Source organism: Apteryx rowi, unplaced genomic scaffold (assembly GCF_003343035.1).
Source record: "Apteryx rowi isolate R43461 unplaced genomic scaffold, aptRow1 scaffold_10, whole genome shotgun sequence".
Lineage (NCBI taxonomy): Eukaryota > Metazoa > Chordata > Aves > Apterygiformes > Apterygidae > Apteryx > Apteryx rowi.
This window is the reverse complement of record NW_020447197.1, coordinates 3572858-3591176: the sequence shown is the minus strand read 5'-3', so window position 1 is coordinate 3591176 and position 18319 is coordinate 3572858. Positions and strand designations below refer to the sequence as shown.

Below are 18319 nucleotides of genomic sequence, written 5' to 3'. Positions count from 1 at the left end.
ACTTTGGTTGTGCCCTTGTGGCCCTGTTATAAGCTGACAGTGAATAAGCTTGATCCTTATCAAGCTGATACAAGCTTAACAGCTTGATCTCACTTTCCTTGACACCCTGGTGCAGCAAGTGAGGGAAATCTACGCTAGTTCTGCTTCAATCCTGCCTTCTATTATGGACTTGGAATCCTATACTAGTTTTGCACTCTTCTAATTACAATTAATTCAATTTTACATATACTCTGCATATACTTTTTTAAACTTCACTTGATGTGTTCAGTAGTTTAGTGGACACAGTGGTGTTGTCTTGTGGCAGAGTTGTCTAGTACTGATGCACTGCTACACTCTGCTTGCATTGCTTCAAAGCTGTATGTTTGGTTTGACAGACCAGAGGCTTAATCTGAAGTTGCTTAGATTTTAGGATTGCCTGTTTTATTAGCTGTATGTTTCCATGCTGACTATATGCTTGGCAGAACACTGGTCCATCTTACAGCTTTATGGAGTTCACATTCTAGCAGGGTTAAGATATGCAGTAAATGGACCAGTGTTAGAGATCTGGAATGCTGGGATTTTATTATTATTATTATTATTACTTACTATTTTAACGCTACATATGCTAACAAAGTACTGTTTGGCTTCTGTGGTGGCAAAGTGTTTAATAATTCAATAACTTTTGCTTTACAGTCTTTATTTATAGTGTTCCTCGCAACAGTATCCTACAGATAAATATCTTCTATGTATCCTCACAGTTAGTCTAGCTTTTGCTTCTGGTAAATGTAATTCTTCTAAACTAGTTCTCCATATTCATGTCTCCTGTCTCAACTTTGGTTGTAACTTGGATTTTATTTTGAGTTAGAACTAGAGAAGAAACTTAACTAGAGAGGTCTGGTCAAGAGGAGTTGACGAGCTGTTAATCAGATATATCAGTTAAGAGTAGTAAATGTCTTCTTGCCCAGCATAACTATACTCAACAGTTCTCTTTTATGTAGCAAGCAAAGTGTGGCAGTTGGAATGGCATGCAAACTATCCCACAGTACATAAATATTATGTACAGAGGCTTGTGATGGCTGTTTTGGTTGGATGGCTCATATTTTCTTCTCCCACCCCTGCATATATTTTAGGAAGACCTGGAAGATCTTATGATGAATTGGACTGAAAGCAGAAGTATTGGTGATATCATTCTTAGATATGTAAGTTTGTTTCTCACTTTATGCTTTAGATCTATTATAGACTATTATCTTTTATAGATAAATAATCTACTTGTAGGAACTGGCAAACACAATTAAATCACTGTTGAGTGGGAAAGAAGAGTACTAGTTTATCTTGCTGCATTTTCTGTTTAGAATTAGTATTTACAAGTTAGATGATACAGTTAGCTTGTAGAGGTAATCCAAGCTTACACAATCAAGCTGAAATGTATATACCTGCGCACTTGTAATAGATGTGGTTTGAGAACTTTAATTCAAAACAGTACAGACATGCTTTTCCCTCAGATGTTAAGAAGGACTCTTCCTGTAAACTTAGCTGTCTGTTGCTTCTGATCAGTAGTAAAGAATTTGGAAAAACTGCTTTTCACAGGAACACCTTGCATTCCTCCTTCAAGCGTTGAAATATAAAAGTGCATAAGGACTCCTTGTTTTCCACAGTACAGAATGTGCAGGACAGGGAAACTAGGTCTGGGACTGCAATGCATTTTAAGATATGTCTGCTAGACCTCTTGTGCTTTCACTGACTTGATCCTATTGGGGCAAATGGTGCTTTGCTTTCAAAAGTTCTGTCTTAAACATTGCTTGTGATGGCCTAATGTTTCAAAGATGATAGTATGCCATGGGGAAAATATCTGTATGCAACTTGCAAAATTCTTGCCAAAAATATCTTGCTAGGTGAGGATCTGCCTTCTCCTTGAGAGCTGCTCAGCAATTTTTGTCACATCATAAGTACTTGACTTTTTCTTTAGAGCTGTCTACGTTTAATCAACAACATTAAATCTTGGCATCTGGCATGCAAAATATCTAGCTTGTGTTGTGAGCTTGCATGTTTTTATTACTATTTTTATTAAACTATGCCTTTGAGTAGCTTTGTATATCTCAGGGCATATTAATATATGGACAATGCTACATGATATGTAAAGCAGAGACATAACAGTTGTTTATCTTTCAGTCAAAAGACTTGTTGAAAACATACCCTCCATTTGTGAATTTCTTTGAAATGAGCAAGGAAACTATTACAAGATGTGAAAAACAGAAGCCAAGGTTTCACGCCTTCCTAAAGGTAAGTGTCTGTGAAACTAAGTTTTTAAGTAGAATGTGGAGACTCATCACCAAGTAAACTACTTAACGCAAAAGGTGGAAGAATGTAGAACTGAGAAAGCTTGGAGGAATGTGAACATCTATTGGCAAGATGGAAAAAGGAAGGGATTTGAACTCCAATCCCTCAAGCTCTTCAGAAGACTTTTCTTTCTTAAAAGGTCCAATTGGTCCCGTCCCTGTCCCCCCCTGCCCGTTATGCAACTTCCAAACTATTTGGATTGTATGAATCTATTAATGAAAAAGTAGATTCTGATTATACTCTCTCAAATACATGCTTTACTTTTCTGTAAAGATAATTAGAGCTGCTTCTCTTTTATTGGTTCCTCTCTATGTGCTTAGAAGACTTGTATTTCTTAAAGTAACTTAACTTACCTTCATCAGCTGTAAAGTTTCAGGGGGGCAGAATCTCTCAACATTCTTGTGACTAATGAATAGGAGCATAACAGTGGAGATCTAGGGAAAAAGATGATCTCATCTATTAATGTGTATAGTTCATTAATAGTGCAGTACGACTTAAACTCCTCTTTTGTATCTGACGAGTGTCTGTCAAATAATGGGGTAATCAAACTGACAAATTTCACTTCCTTTTTTTCTGAGATACAGGGGATTACATCCAAATACTGATAACTAAAAGATGGGGAAGCGAATGAGAATGCTCCCCATCCCCAAACCTTAGCATCAGCATCTGGAATATGGACTGTGAGGGGATGATAATATGGACAATTTAAAACTAGATATTCTGAGAACATAAAGGGATAAATACTAAAAATACTGTGTAGATTTGAATACAACATGTTTTTTAACGTGATCTGTTAGTGACTGAGCATCAAGAGCATCTGTGTTGCGCAGTTCCCCAAAATTTTTAACACAATACTAGTTTCAAGGAAAACAACTTTTCTCCTGTTTTTCATTGGAAAAAATAAGAATTATTTCCTTTCTCCTCTTTCTTCTCCCACAGATAAACCAAGCTAAACCAGAATGTGGCCGTCAAAGCCTAGCTGAACTCCTTATCCGTCCTGTTCAGAGGCTGCCTAGTGTTGCTCTGCTTCTAAATGGTAATCTAATGATATTGTGTATTTTTGCATTAGTCTGTCTATGAAGGTGTTAAAACTAAGAAAATGGCTGCTTTTGTCATAATTAGGAATGGCTTTCCTCACTAAAGCAAGTCTGATGCTGAGTGTTAATCGTGCTAAGTGGCAGTCAACAAGACCAATTACTGAATAAAACATACTTTTGGCTAAATTTCAGTTGTTCATATATTTGGCTGCAGCATGCAGGTAGGGGAAAAGTGTGCTCTGATAAGCTTTGTCTTTTCAAATATAAATATAATTTAAATTCAAATGCAGCTAGCTAGAGACAAGGCTTGAACTTCATGTATCCCACTTGGTATGAAACACTTGCTCTAATAGTGATTATCTATTTAAAAAAAAATCTTAAAAACACCTTTTGTTTTAGTTAGGAAAAGGTTTCTATGTCTATCTTCTCACTTTAGGGAAAACAGCACATAGTCTGGTTGACTTTGAATAGTTTGGGAGTTGAGTGGTGTGTGTATGGGAGGGGATTTTCTAATGAGATGCATGGACAATCGCTGCTTAGTCTACTTCACCACTTAATCAAGACTGTCTGAACTCCAAGATAGCAGTGATTTCTTCAGTTATCTCCTTTGCTTTATGGCCTAAGCTGAAATTTTCTGTGTTTCTTTTGAGATGGGAGTGGGGCGGGAAAAGGGAGGAATAGTGTTGGGGATAATGCTGACTTTGAGGTAAGTCTCGGTGGATAATAATGCCTATAGAGGGCCATCTTAACTGGCTGATTATGGTACACTTAACATCCAGCTAAACTTGTATCTGGAGGCTGGATAAAAAAAAGTGTTCAGCATCAACCTACACATACAGTTGTGCATAAGTAATTGAACATGTGTGTGACTTTGAAGAATACTCTAAACTGACCTTTAGTGGGCTGCAGTGGTAATTCATGGGGATGAAATAGGTTTTTAAGTGTGAAATTGTGTTAACTTCAAAGCAAACTGTCTTCCTATTTTTACTTTTCCATATTCTCAAGATCGTTAGTTTTTAAGGGCCTGAAAATTTATAATGCTATTCTTCTCCTTAAAACTGTAGATCTTAAGAAGCATACAGCAGAAGAAAACCCAGACAAAGTAACTCTAGAGAGAGCTATTGAATCATTAAAGGAAGTGATGACGTAAGTGATATTCATTTTATGAAACATACTGCTATACATATAGATTTATCAGTTCTTTCTATATTGCTCTAACTTGGAGCATATTGTTGCCATACATTTAGTCTCCATGTAAGTATACATAATTGTACATGTTCTTCAGAGTGTGGTGACTACCATGATTGTTACAGGATTCCCCTTCAAAAGAATGGATGGAGGGAAAACAGAATATGAAAGGTTTAAACTATATCTCTGCTTTACCAGACCAGTCTCCCTTTTGCTGCTGTCATGCTCATTCTATACCAGAGCTTTTAAAGGAGTCTGTGGTGTTGTCATCCAGTACTTCTATCTGAACAACTGCTGACTCCCTGCCTCAGCATGAAGTTGAATTTTTGAATTTTCTCTGTTCTGTTCCAACCCTTTTATTTCTATATGTTCCTTCCATAGTGGAAGAAATGTGGTCTTTAAATCTTGAGGTATATGTGTGTTTCCACTGAGAGAACGTGCTGCTGGTGGAAGATTAGTCTTTTTTAGTGGTCCTGTCTTAGCTACTCCTGGCATCACTCTGCCAGTTAAATAGCTTTAGCTTTAAGCTAATTAGGTAAGTCTCACTTCTTTTGAAGTGTAACGTATGCTTCCATCAATGAGACAGCCTTTGTTATTTGGCAAATGTTTAATTTTAACAACAAAACTTTTTTTTTTTATATAGTAATTATACTTGCACTTGATCCTTGAGCTCAGTGAGCTGTAGCTCTGGCTTGAGGGAAACTACAGGATATAAAGAACTGTATTGGATTGGTCCCTAGTTCAAAATCTGTCTGTAAAAATTATGTATTAACCAACTGATTATATTAGCTACTGATAACATGCRCAAGAGTGTTGTTCTAGATCTGAAGTTTCCTATATACTTAGCATATGGTATTTGGGCATTTTTTTCCTAAATGATCAAGTGTGGTTGATTTTTGCATTTTCCATTACTGCTGTATGAACTATATCTCTTAATGTTCAACTTCATTAATTTTATACATCCTAAATACAGTGCATTCATTTACTGTTGCTTGATACTGAAAATAAATATAATATGCTTCCTTCAGACACATTAATGAAGACAAAAGAAAAACAGAAGCACAAAGGCAGATCTTTGATGTTGTCTATGAAGTTGATGGATGCCCAGTAAGTAAATTCTCTGAAGTTGTGGACCTGTAAAATGACTGAGCACTAGTTTGCTCCTTTTGCAGAAGTACTTAAGGTTAAAAGGCAATGGTACTGTTTAAACAGATTTCCAGTATTAAGTTGCAAGTGGTAATTCATCCCTTGAATTAAATGCTTAATGAGCTTTTTTTGCTTCTATTATGTAGGCCAATCTCTTGTCCTCTCACCGAAGCTTAGTTCAGCGTTTGGAAACTGTTGCGCTTGGTGATGACCTCTGTGACAGGGGAGAGCAGGTCACACTCTTTCTGTTTAATGATTGTCTAGAGGTAAGATTACTATGTAAGTACATCTTGTGAATTGAATTACAAAATGCTTGATGCTAAACAATACAAACAAGTAAAATTTAGAAGCATTGTGAAGCATAATTAAGTCAGGGCAATCTGATAGTGCAATGCATGCTGATGTTACTTTTATGGTAGCTATTGTATAAGCGAACACGAGTAGCTAGTCAGTTCTGGATGGTTGTTTTGCAGCCAGATCAAAAAAATGATAGTGAAGAGCAATGAAAGGCATTTTTGTCTAGAAAAGGGAATTAACATTGCTTCCTGGAAATAAGACTAGTACTTTTAATATGTTGTTTTGAAAACTGGCATCATAGATGACTGATGCTTGTCTTGCCAGTCACTGAACTTTTTTCCATAGGTAAATGCAAGAGTAGCATTTCTGCATTGTTTGCTAGTGTCCACTCTCCTCTGAGCAATAGAAATTAAGTATCTGTATGCTTTATTGCTCTGTTTAGAGCAGAATATTTAATTCTCAAAGTATTAAACTGCTTATCTGAATTGCACTTTGAATACTACCAGTGGATAAAGTGTTGGATTCCCTGCCTCAGCAGCAGGTTGGCCCTTTTAAGGTTTATTTGTATTTAATATGAGTAAAATTAAAAGTAATGTGATAGTGGGCCTCTGAGGTAGGCCTATCTGCTTGTACTTAGACTACAAAAAATAATAGAAGAGYACATATAAAATGTCTGCAGCAGCAGTATGCCAGTAATTGCTGTTAGGAAGAACTGGGAGGAAGAGTAATCTAACTGGGTTTTGGAGACTTAAGTGGAGAAATTGAGGTTGTGAAGGACACTGGTAAAGTACCTATTGTCTCCAGCAGTAAAGAACGTTGGGTGGACATGCTTTTGGGGATTTGTAAAAGACCACTCTAATCTGAAATCAGTGATTTAAGCATAACTTAAAGATAAAATAGCTTATTGTTCTGACTAGTGATGAACTCTTCCTGGGAGTCAAATTGGTGCGATTTCCATTCCTTCCAAAGGAAGGAAAGGAAAATGAATATGCTTTTAATACAGCATCTCAGCTTAGCTCCTGTATAAGATATAAGCTGTGGAAGATAGCCATGGTAAAGTAAAAACTGACCAACAGGTCTCTGCTGCCCAACCCAAGCAAAACCCACACAACTTGATACAATTATTGCATGACACCTGGTTGTGATTGTTCCAGTCTTCCTTGCCACAGAGGTCTACATTGGTAACTGACTGACTTGAAGGAGAGTAATTCCATTGAGAATGCAATACCATTATAAATAAAACAGTCTGATTTGCTGCTGCAGCGTACTGTTCAAAAAGTAATTTTTTAAAATAATGGCTATTTTGCATGTAACAACTTTTTTTTTTAAAGATATTCAGGGCAGGTCTGTCCTGTGAATTGGCTCAACTTCATCCTATGCTTATCATCTGGCAAGCCTAGGGTCATCATCTCTTGATGCTTGTTCTGAATTCCTCTCTGGAACATCATGCTCTCTGCTGTACGTTATGCAACTGTCACATGTTCTTTCTGAATAGGATTACTGTGCTCCTGTTAGTACATCCTTTTGTAAAAAATGTACTGCTTTTGTTAAAGCCTGCAGTAATTCCTGCACAGAAAAACACATGCTGTTTCCTATATTAAAAAGGGCTGTATGCACAGGAGCAAAGTGTTCTTCTGGGACACAACACAGCCTAAACTGGTTCATGYGCGTAGACATTCCTCTTGTCTGTTTAAATCTAGACTGCCTTGTGGTAGGTTTCAAAGGGCCTTTCCTTGTTCTACAGGGTAGAATTGAGGTTTATGATGCAAAATTGCTTTGCCTCTGACTCTTTGTAGAGGTGAGGGTGTTGATGCTAAGTAACAAGTACTGTTGGGCCACTTGAAGACTTTAGGTAGTGAACAGTGAGGTAAGTGAGCTCAATGAACACTTATGTGATAGGGTAATGTAACCTCTTTAGAGTGTGTCTCTGTAGCAAGGCTTCCTATGCATTCCCATATACTGAAAAATAAGAGGATAGAAGGGAAACAAGGCATTAGCAATATACCTTCTAACTTTAACCTCTTTGTCTTCTGCTTAACTGCAGATTGCAAGGAAACGGCATAAAGTTATTGGTGCTTTCAAGAGTCCCCATGGCCACACCAGGCCTCCTGCATGTCTCAAGCATGTTGTTCTCATGCCTCTCTCCCAGATCAAGAAAGTGTTAGACATCAGGGAGACGGAAGGTTTGTATGTTTTGAAGTACCATGATAGTTATTGAAAACTGTAGTTCGGAGGATGAAGGTTTGCTGTCATGGGAGAGAATGCTAAGGTATATTTGTATTGTATTTTGCATGTGTGGGTGTATTCTGTTTTTGTTTTGTTCTTGTTGCAGTATAATACCTAGTTTTACTTTGAGACTTATGTGATGGGAACCAGTTACAGCATACCATTTACTGATTGTTACGAGCCTGAGTACACTAAAATCTTGGGAGAGGTCAGCTACTCTCTCTTATGGGATTGCTTTTCTGATGCATCTTTTCTGAATTGAAGGTGGTGCAGTCTCATTTCTCTTTCTTGACTGCGTTCAGCATGCTTCAGCTGTGCCTGCTATAGAGGAGTATCAGCAGTGGATTAATTTTCTACTATCAAGGGAGCAACATATGTCGGATTTAAACAATAAAATCGTAACTTGAGTACTTTAGTATGTCATACTTAATACCAACTTCTTGTTGTTTATTCCTGTCTTGCAAAATAGGTAAATGTTGCTCGCCTTGTTCTCTGTCAGTAAAGAAATAATCTGTCTGACATTTCATGACTTAAAAAATGAGATTGACATCTACTGTTAAATCCAGTAAGATTGACTAGTCTGCAAACTATAGCATGCAAACTATTTGGTGATTAAAGTTGCCTGAACAGTTGTTTGCAGCCCCTTGATACATGAAGGATGCAGACAGAACACATAGCTGTTGTATCACTGACAGTAGCGCTGTTGTGCAAATAAAGACAAATCCTTGCACCACGTTGTGTTGCCTCTATGTCTAGTACCAGGCAGATGGAGGGATAACTCTTCCAAAGATTTTTATTTCTAGGTTTATATGAAATCTGATTCTTCTTTGTCTTCACTTCTTGACATGTTTTTAAACTGTAGATTGCCACAAAGCTTTCGCCTTAGTTGTGCGACCACCTACAGAACAAAACAACAAGCTACTCAGTTTCCAGATGACAGCTGAAGAACCTCCTAAAGAAGACTGGTTGAAGACATTGTGTCGGCACGTGGCTAACACAATTTGTAAAGCAGATGCAGTAAGTGCTCTAGAACCATGTCATTGACTGAAAATGTTTTGTGCTGTTTTGTTTGAAATGCAGGAAGCTAAAGAACTTGTTAATAGTGGACGTGCTCCAGGAGAAGTAGAGCAGAAAACTTTTGCTCTAGCCTGTCTGCAACTGAGTAGTTAAAGTGGAATAGGAAATGGGCTGAAAGTTAGCTTCTGCAGAAGCTAATAAGTACTTAAAATGAATTCAGGAATCACACCCTCCCCTACCACAAACAAGTTTATTTATAATTTAAGCTCTGCACTGCAGATCTTCAGTAGAGCAGGTCTAAACAGAATTGCCTTCTGCTTGCTTCTTGCACTGTTTTATTGTACCTCCCAGCATTAAGAATTACATATTTTGGTTTATCTCTTTTTGTATTGGGTTGAACTCTGTTTTACACCTTATCTGTCTGGGCACCCTAATGCAAGAGACATGAAGCATCTTCCTCCTATAAACAGAGGCCTATAACCTTAAACAGGGAAATAAAGGAGGCACTGGCCTCCACACATTTTAGAAGCTCAGTATGTGCTTTCCACAGCCAGAAAACTACTTATCTGAGGTATAGATCCCCTCCAATTAGGGCAAGAGACTTTCAGTTAACGTTTTAATTATCCTAGAATATAYGTATATCGGTCATCTAAATTTGCAGAATATAAGTGCAGCACATGCAGCTGAAACAACTTGTGTTTAAGATGGAAATGCTTTATGTTCCACTCTGTAGTCTTACTGTACAATATTTGTCTGTCTGGGTTTTTAAACATATGCTCGTTTTAAGAGAGGTAGTTAAGATAGCATCTTAGTTTTATTTTGTTTAGATCTCATCTAGGAACTCATGAATAAGCTTGGCCTTTTGCTCTTCCTTCACCTTTTAAATACCAAGGGGGAAAAGTATTGGATACAGAAGTTTTAATTTGCTTCAGTCTGGCTCAACCACCTGTTTTCAGTCTCTCCATTCTAATAAGTATAACAACAGAAAAGAGTGGAAAATGTTTTTTCTGAAAAAAATTTAGTCTCTATATAATATGTGCGTCTATTCCCTCTTGCCCTGGCACATTCAGAATCACGTGCTGACAGATTGTAACATAGTATGCTAAATCCTGCTAATTGTAATTTTTGTAACTGCCTCTTTGTAGCAGCTATGTCTGACTTCTTTACTGCTGATTTAAATGTTAAATTGAGCTTCAGTTAAAGCATGCCCCCTCCCCGTCCCCCAGTTTTTAGCAATGTTTCAAGAAGTCTGTGTTATCATGCAAGAGCCRGAGAGGTTAATTGACTGCCACACGGTGGCAGTAAAGGCTTTAACTCTGCTGCTTTGTTCCATACTAGGAAGAACCATACATTCCCCCTGTAGGCTTATGATTTCAAAGCAATTTTTGAGGTGAACTACCTTTTCTTAAAATAAACTGAAAAAAGCTCCCAGCAACCTCCCATCCCCATTGCTTCCTCTATTTCCCCCCTTCCCCCTCCCCCTTTTGTGTAAATAGCTAGCCAGAGATTGCTTTGGACGTGCTAGCRTTTTAAGAATGAGGCATGAAAAACTTGTGGGTATTCTGAAACATCTGCTGGTCTTAACCTGAAAGTTTTAGCCGTAATATTTGACAAGCTGGAGCTATCAAGCTTTCATTTTGAAAGAATCAAAGGTGTGCTAGAGGGGTAAAGGGATATGTTATGAAACCCCTCAGGCTCACTTGAGAGCTATTACCTTTATTTTGGTCAACCCTGCATTTGAAACTGAGTGAAACCAAACATAAAACTGATGGATGAAGTGTTTCCATAAACTGACTGCACCAGTAGCTAATCTTGTGAAATGTCACAAGAGCAAATAGCTGCTTAACTGTATATTAGGAGTTAACAATGGAGGAATATGACAATTAAAAACCTCTAAATTTGAGCTAATGAGCTAGAGAATGATATTTTGACAAGAGCTGGCATTTTTGTGGACCATTAAGGTGATCTTTGTCTATAGGAAAATCTCATTTATACGGTTGATCCTGATTCAATTGAAGTAAACACTAAAGATATGGACAGTACATTGAGCAGGGCATCCAGAGCAATAAAGAAAACGTCAAAAAAGGTAAGATACTCCAAAGACTATTTCTCAGTAAAACCTGCTGTAGTCAGAGAACTGTGCTAGTGTTCCTGTTTCAGGCATTTTGCAAGACTTACGCAGTGACAGGAAAAACTTAATCTGAGCTAACACTCTAAGTATAAGCTCCTTAAAGAAAGCAGGGGGGAGTGTTTGGGATTTTGACTGAATAGTTTGAGTACATGTATGTAGTCCTGAGTGTTATGTATTATGGTCATAACTAATATGTTGTTTCAGAGTCTGTTACAGAACTTGTTTTCAATTTAATATTTGGAATGTTTTAAATATAAAACTGACCTCAGTCCTAACTGCTTTTAATATATGGAATGAATTAAAATCTTAAAACTACACACAATTACCTAATTTTAAATATCTTCAAAGGTAGGACTGATGTAGACGGTGCRTGTCCTTGGTAATGACATAGACTTCTAAAATGCCATGAAGAAAGTGCTGAGTGTTGGTCTCTGTCTGTGGTAGTATACTCTCCTTTGCATATGGCTTATCTGTTCTTGCCTACCTGACCAAAGCAGTGTGCCTTATTCTGCTGAAAGGGTCTGCCTGGAGGAAGGTTGCCTGTCTGCTCTGTTGCCTTCGCTGTGCTCTGGGTCAGGTTCCACTAAAGCTTATGGATGTGAGAAGGGGTGACTGAGTATGACACAGCAAGGAAGAAATCTGCTCCCCATCCTTCTTGGCAGCCTTGCAGAAGGTTCACTATGTTCAAGATGATAATACTATTTCTTAGAGAAAACTGTAGAGGCTGCTATAGTCTGGAAGCTGCAGAAGACTGAACTGAGAGCAATCTCATGGAAGGGACCTGACTTTGCAAAACCCAACCTCATTTTGACTTCTGAAACGTTATCTTCATATTTGGACAGAAGCGTGAAGAGAAGGGGTGAGGGGGAGCCTTAAAATTAGAACCTGCAAGGGATTATGATTTTGTTTTTGATATGGTCATATTAAGGAAGAGGTACCAAATGCTTCTGACTCAGGTCCTGTCCTACAAATGTTCAAAGTCTGAATAGTAGTCTATTGTGGTAGTTATTGTAGCTTGGTTTTTGTCAATGTATAATAATGCTTATCAAACTTCTTAGGTTACAAGAGCGTTTTCTTTCACCAAAACACCAAAGAGGGCTCTTCGAAGGGCTTTAATGACACATAGTACAACAGAAGGGCGAAGTCCCTGCTCAACTAATGAGAGTTTTATAGGCAGCCGTCTGACTAGTACATCATCATTAGCGGTAAGTGATTTGGCTGTGCAGGCCAAATAAATAACCTTAGGATCACAACTGTTTTAATGCCTGATGCAGATCTTATTCTAACAGTCTTAAGATCCACAGTGAATTTTTTTAACTAGATTTGTAGACATGTGTTATTTCGAGTAGTGTCATTTAATGAGAAGGTTTAAGATGCTGAAGATACAGAAGAATCTGCTTTAAATACTAGAAGCCAGGAATTACCTTGTACAGTGGAGTTGGAAGTTTGTCAGACATATGTATTCTCTTCTGAGCAAGTGAGAAGCTCCCAGTCTGCAGTCTTGAAGTGATTCATGATTTTTATCTTAGGACAATGTACATGAATGTGGTGTACAGACTCCAAATAGTGTGGTGAAAATATCAGTTAAAGTAGTGAGACGACACTGAACAAACTGTGAAGAAAGGGTAGAAAAATTTAGATGCTGCAGCCTAAGAATCTTGAAGAAGGCAAGTGAATTATGTCCTCTATATGCATTTAAGAAAATCTGATAAAAGAATATATTGTTCTACATACTGCGGTCCTTCTCCTGTGTCATGCTCCTGATTGCAGCTCTTTGCTACATTTGCCCAAACCCAATTTCCTAGTACAGTCTAGTATAGTAGACTAGATCTGGAGGGATTTTTTTCATCTTACTCCCTTTCACTCCTAGTATTTGAGTAAACAGTATGCTGAGTAAACACATTCTTAAGCCTGTAGTTTGTAGGACATCTTGCTCTTGGGCCTTTGTCCTGTGTATTTTTCTCTAACTGCCTAACATGTCAGTACCTTAATACAGAGATGATTTGGTGTGCTTAAGTTGCCATTTTTAGATTTGTACAAAATAAAGATATTGCCCTGGTCTCCCAATTGAGGCAGGCATGAGGGCAATATGAATTAATAATAGGGGATGAGAGAAGTATCATAATAGATCCCCTGGCTTTGGGGGTGGGGGGGAGAACAAACAAACAACTATGTGAGTGGTTATAATCGAGTTCTCTAGAAATTTTCCTTCTTCAGTTAAAGTTCTCCCGACAACTGTTTTTGAACCATACTATTCTGTCGTCATTCTGATACAGCACTGTATCTGTATCTCAGGAAAATGCCAGTTGTACCTTCCCCCTGCCCATCTCCACCCTATTATGTACTTTTTTCCCCATAATGATAAGTACTCTGAGGTGGTAGTAAAGACTGTTTTCCCATTAAATTTCACAAATTATTCCTAGAGGGCCTCTGAGGTAGTAAGCTATAGCTTAGCAGCAGGGCGTGTATTGATGGGTGTGAGTGTGTGTGTGTGTGTGTGTGTGAGAGAGTGTCCCAACACACACTCGCACTGTCCCACTCTACTGAACTTTCATAAAACCACTTTTGATTGAATCATAAGATTGGGTCAGAGTAGAAATATATTTTCAAAACCCTGCAGTTTTACACATTATGTACAGGCCATTATAATGCGTAATAAACAAGAAATGGGAATGGGTTCAAGACTTAAGTGTAATAAGCATGTATATTAGTTTCCATGGGGAAAAAGTGAGGCTTGGATTTCAGCCCTTCAAGCTGGAGAATTAATTCAGTCTTGAGTAAGAAACTAAAGCTGTAAGAAACCTGCCTGAGTGAGTCCATTGAGAGGGTCAAAGTTGTTATTCAGACAAATTGTTCTGTTTAAATAATATCCTGGCACACGCTTGTGTGGTGTGTGTGGTTTGTTTTGGGTTTTTTTTTTGGTTTTGTTTTTTTCTTTGTCTCCCCTGCTGCTGCCCCTCCCCCTCCCCAATTGTAGAAGAACTGTAGAGCAAAAATACCAGTTGACCTTAGGTGTCCTGGTTGTTTCCTTGTTTAAATCAACTGTTGTACCTCTTCCTAATTGTAGATTGCTTGTTCATCTTCTACATGCAGCCTAAATGGATCTGTCAARTGTCTGGTTAATGTTCATTGCTCCAAATCTGTTGATAGGAGCTCTCCAAACTCCAGGCTTTGACCTGTGCTGTATCCTGGTTCTCCAAATGTTTGTCTTCCAAGTGCTGTAGAAAGAAAAAAAAAATGCAAACAAACAAACAAAAAAACCCCTCTTCCAACTTGGAAAGCTTAAATGGTCATGCCTTTGGCAGATCGTGTTCTACCCCTRTTAGGACTACCACTTGTGGTGATGCAAGAGATGATAATCAATTTGGTGCTGAAAAATGCCATACACCAAATCCTGACCATTAATGTCCACGTTGCATGAAGTGAGCATAAAACATCCTAAGTAGCATGAACAAAGACAAAATGGTACAATTATAGAAAACATAGAATCAACAATGTGTTAATTGGTGTTGGGTTTTCCTTTGACTTGTTCTAGTGCACAGGGTTGGAGTCAATACTCATATGATTGGTCTGGTGCTATTTGTGGTTCAGAGTGGAAAATGAATTCTTTCACAGATATTTTTCTTTAGTTTCTTTGCAAGTTTTTTTCTTAATTCATTTCTACATGATTGAATTACTTTTTGTTTCAGTTCAGTGCAAACAACAAAGTATGGTGGTGTTCTTTGTGTCCAAGCTGCAGTCTCTCTCGCTGGCCTGAGTTCTCAGAACTTTAAAGTCTTGATTGTTGGGTGGTCTTGAGCAACTGGTTTCACCTATGTTTTAACAACTTGTTCCCCTCTCTGTAAAGGAAAAAATCACCTCTGTGCAGTACTTGAGTCTAATAAGAACTGCTATATAAAGAGAAGTTTAGGATTTAACTTTGAAATATTGCCTAATGACTGCAAATAAAAGATGCCATAAACAGATACTAGAGTTCATGGTGAAGCAGCATACCCTTTCCTGCTCAGAATATCCCTATTTAACAGGTTCTTCAAGCACGCAGGTGCAGCAAGCTACCTAACTGCCATGACCTGTTTATACTTGGAAAAGCTTGGCTGTAGTATAAAGAGCAACAGAAGATTGCTTGTTAAAGTACTTTAAGAACTAATGTAAAATGAATATAAAATTTGAGTTGGTTCCAAGAGGTTAATGTTTAAGGMTTCACACTGATGCATTAGTTTCACTGTAATTGTAAGTCCCAGAAGCAGCCCATACTCCTYGCATTAGAAAAGTCAGCCTTTTGCCTGGTTTCCTAACCTAGATAGGCACAGCTAAGGCAAGCTTTTGACAAGTTGTTGTGATGTAGTCTATCACTTTGTGTTGCCAAGAAGACACGTGTTCAGCATCTAATTTGGGGCTCAAATCTRGTAAGAATACAGAAGCTTGCAGGATCTGAGGGGAGCTCTGTTTCTCTAAGAAATTATTGTAATATACCTTGCCTTAAATATGGAAGGAGACTATTATTGCAAAAAGTATGATGCAAGATGGGCATTAGTGTCTAATTAACGGCTACTTTTCAAAAACATTCTTGCATTCTGCATCTTTCTCAACAGACTGATCACAAGGAAAATCTTTCTTTAAAATTTTTGAATCTATGCATTCTACTGGTTTGGTGCTGTTCAAAATTCAGAAATGCTGAATCATTAATTTCAAAAGTTGCCAATCTTAAATTTCTTCTGTACTGATACRTTCTGTATACTATGCCTCAAGTTTGAGGGATGACTACTGCACTATTGACACTGATAATATATGACCAAATAACTTTATTTTTTCCCCAACAGGGTGTTCCTTCTCCTTCCTTGGTCAGCCTTCCTTCAATTTTTGAAAAAAGGAGTCACACATTAAGCCGATCAACAACCCACTTGATATGAAGCAGTTTTAAAATACAATGCCATATTGTAGTGACTGACAAGCAGCTGGCTGTTCAAATGACCTGTTACTGACATTAATGGTACCTTAGTCATTAGCACTTAGCAATAATTAGCAAAATATTAGATAACACTAAGTTAATCACAAGGGGTTTTTAGACATTTTGAAGCAGATCAGCTAATCAGTGGAACAAGCGACTTGGTCTTTAAGACATAAAGTTCTCTTGCACAAATCTATTTTCTCACCAGCATAATGGAAGCATTTTCTTTCATTAAAAACTGTCCCCTCTAGGCAATAAACTAGTTTGTCAGATTTTGAAATGAAGATGATGGTCATGTAACATACCACTGTTTTGGATGACTCTTTTATGCTTGCCTTACTTCATCTGTTGGCTGAGCGCTCTAAACTAATACCCGAGCTGTTGATGTCTTCAGTGGAGATGTGTTGTGAAGTACATGACCTTTTAAGTATGACAGTTGACCTGTTATACAGCTGCTTATTCCAGATATTTTGTAAATGTGGCTGTTTATAAAGAAATAGATTCTTATCTGAGTGACTCGATTATGGTCTTCTGCAGTCTCACTGTAACACAGTGGTAAGTTATGTAGGTTTATTGGAACAGTAAGTTTAAAGGCCAGGACTAGCTTTGACCACCCGAAGTGATTCAGGACAATTCAATTCTTTGAAGTGGAAGTCCAAGAAAAATAATTATGCTCTGTGTTGTTGTGTYTTGTTTGTGTTCCCCCCCTGCCCCAAACAGCCGTAACTAAAGGGAACTTCCAAATACTTAGTTAACAGTTCTTTATTTAATACAAGAGATTGTTGGTGTGGAGTTGAAACTTGAGGGCCTGGGTTTGGTGTGTTAAATTTTAGGTATAGTACTACTAAGGCTTTTACYCGAGTTGCTCATATATTAGTGTCTTCATTCACACCAATATTTTTMTTTCATCTCCTCTCAACAGCCGCTATGATCCAACACCATCTCAGGAACCATCTAAATATGTATATTTCTGCATTTCATTAACGGTTTAACTGTCTGTTTGTATTAGGAGTTCTCARCTTCTGTTTCTTTTTTTTTCTTTTTTTTAACCACCGCAATGCTGTCTTATGTCTATATGTAATTAGTGATGCTTCCCAGTGTGTCATATTTTGTCTGTTAACTGTTTTTTATATAGCTTTTTTTGCCAATCCAAGCAATGTAAATAAATAAACTGTTTAAAATAACACTGCTTATGGTTTTGCTAAACAGACTTTTATAAAAGTCCTTTTTTTTTCCTTCATAAAAAATGTTGTATTCTGGCTAGTCCTATAGCTATAGCTAGTAATATATTAATTAGCAGACAAAATCTACCAAAACTGACCATTGTTCTTTTTATGTGCACCATTCCCCTCCCCTTCTCCTTGCCTCMCTCTGCCCCAACCCCCACAAAAATATGGATCCGTGTGTGTGTGGGGGGGGGTGGTTTGTCCTTATCCACTCGAAGCAAACATCCAAATTAAATATGCACTGAAGTTTATCCACTAAGGAACCACCAAGTGGCTGTAGGAAATAAATCATTTAATAAATATTATGCTGAAAAATCAACTAGAGCTGTTGAATTTTATTTATTTATTTTTTGGAACCTGATAAACTCCAGGATAAACAGGTTCTTGCAAAAATTTTTTTCTCTGACTAATCCAACTTCTTTCAAGCTTCTGTTTAACTTCTAATACCCTTTTCCACGACATAATTGTAGATGCACTCACTTTTGGCATAAGTTCTAAATGACTCTTCTTGTGCTGCGAGAACACTTCTGCATTATAACACTTCATTTGGTTAGTGTGTGAATATAGGAGGTGGTGCTGCTGTTAGTCTTCTGAAACGTAGTCCTAACTAAACAAACTACTGGGAAGACTGTTCTCATTTCAAAATACGAATAAATTGCTATGATGATATTTGAACTGGTTCAGCGAACTCCAATAGGTACATAACCCAAAAATGAAGTGACAGTTTGGAGAAGTAAACTAGTTGAGTGTGTGGTAGCTTGCTGCTTTTTCCTTTTTTTTTTTTTTT

At 37.6% G+C, this 18319-nt stretch overlaps 1 protein-coding gene across 7 annotated transcripts in view; it reads left to right on the top strand.

Moving 5' to 3' along the window:
* The window catches only part of ECT2 (epithelial cell transforming 2), a 28902-nt gene extending 11093 nt beyond the window's left edge, over positions 1 to 17809 (top strand). For 2 of the 7 annotated variants that reach the window (XM_026061930.1, XM_026061968.1), the window contains 11 exons: positions 1110 to 1178; positions 2149 to 2259; positions 3256 to 3352; positions 4418 to 4499; positions 5570 to 5648; positions 5834 to 5953; positions 8029 to 8167; positions 9073 to 9227; positions 11206 to 11313; positions 12417 to 12563; positions 16179 to 17809. In XM_026061930.1, the coding sequence (XP_025917715.1) occupies positions 1110 to 1178; positions 2149 to 2259; positions 3256 to 3352; positions 4418 to 4499; positions 5570 to 5648; positions 5834 to 5953; positions 8029 to 8167; positions 9073 to 9227; positions 11206 to 11313; positions 12417 to 12563; positions 16179 to 16268 (1197 nt within the window). In that variant the 3' untranslated portion in view covers positions 16269 to 17809. Of the gene's footprint in view, positions 1 to 1109; positions 1179 to 2148; positions 2260 to 3255; positions 3353 to 4417; positions 4500 to 5569; positions 5649 to 5833; positions 5954 to 8028; positions 8168 to 9072; positions 9228 to 11188; positions 11314 to 11855; positions 12564 to 12887; positions 13272 to 16178 lie in introns of those variants that run through there. The other 5 variants (XR_003252888.1, XM_026061943.1, XR_003252899.1 and 2 more) reach the window with 5 other exon arrangements.
* Positions 17810 to 18319: the final 510 nt, after the last annotated feature.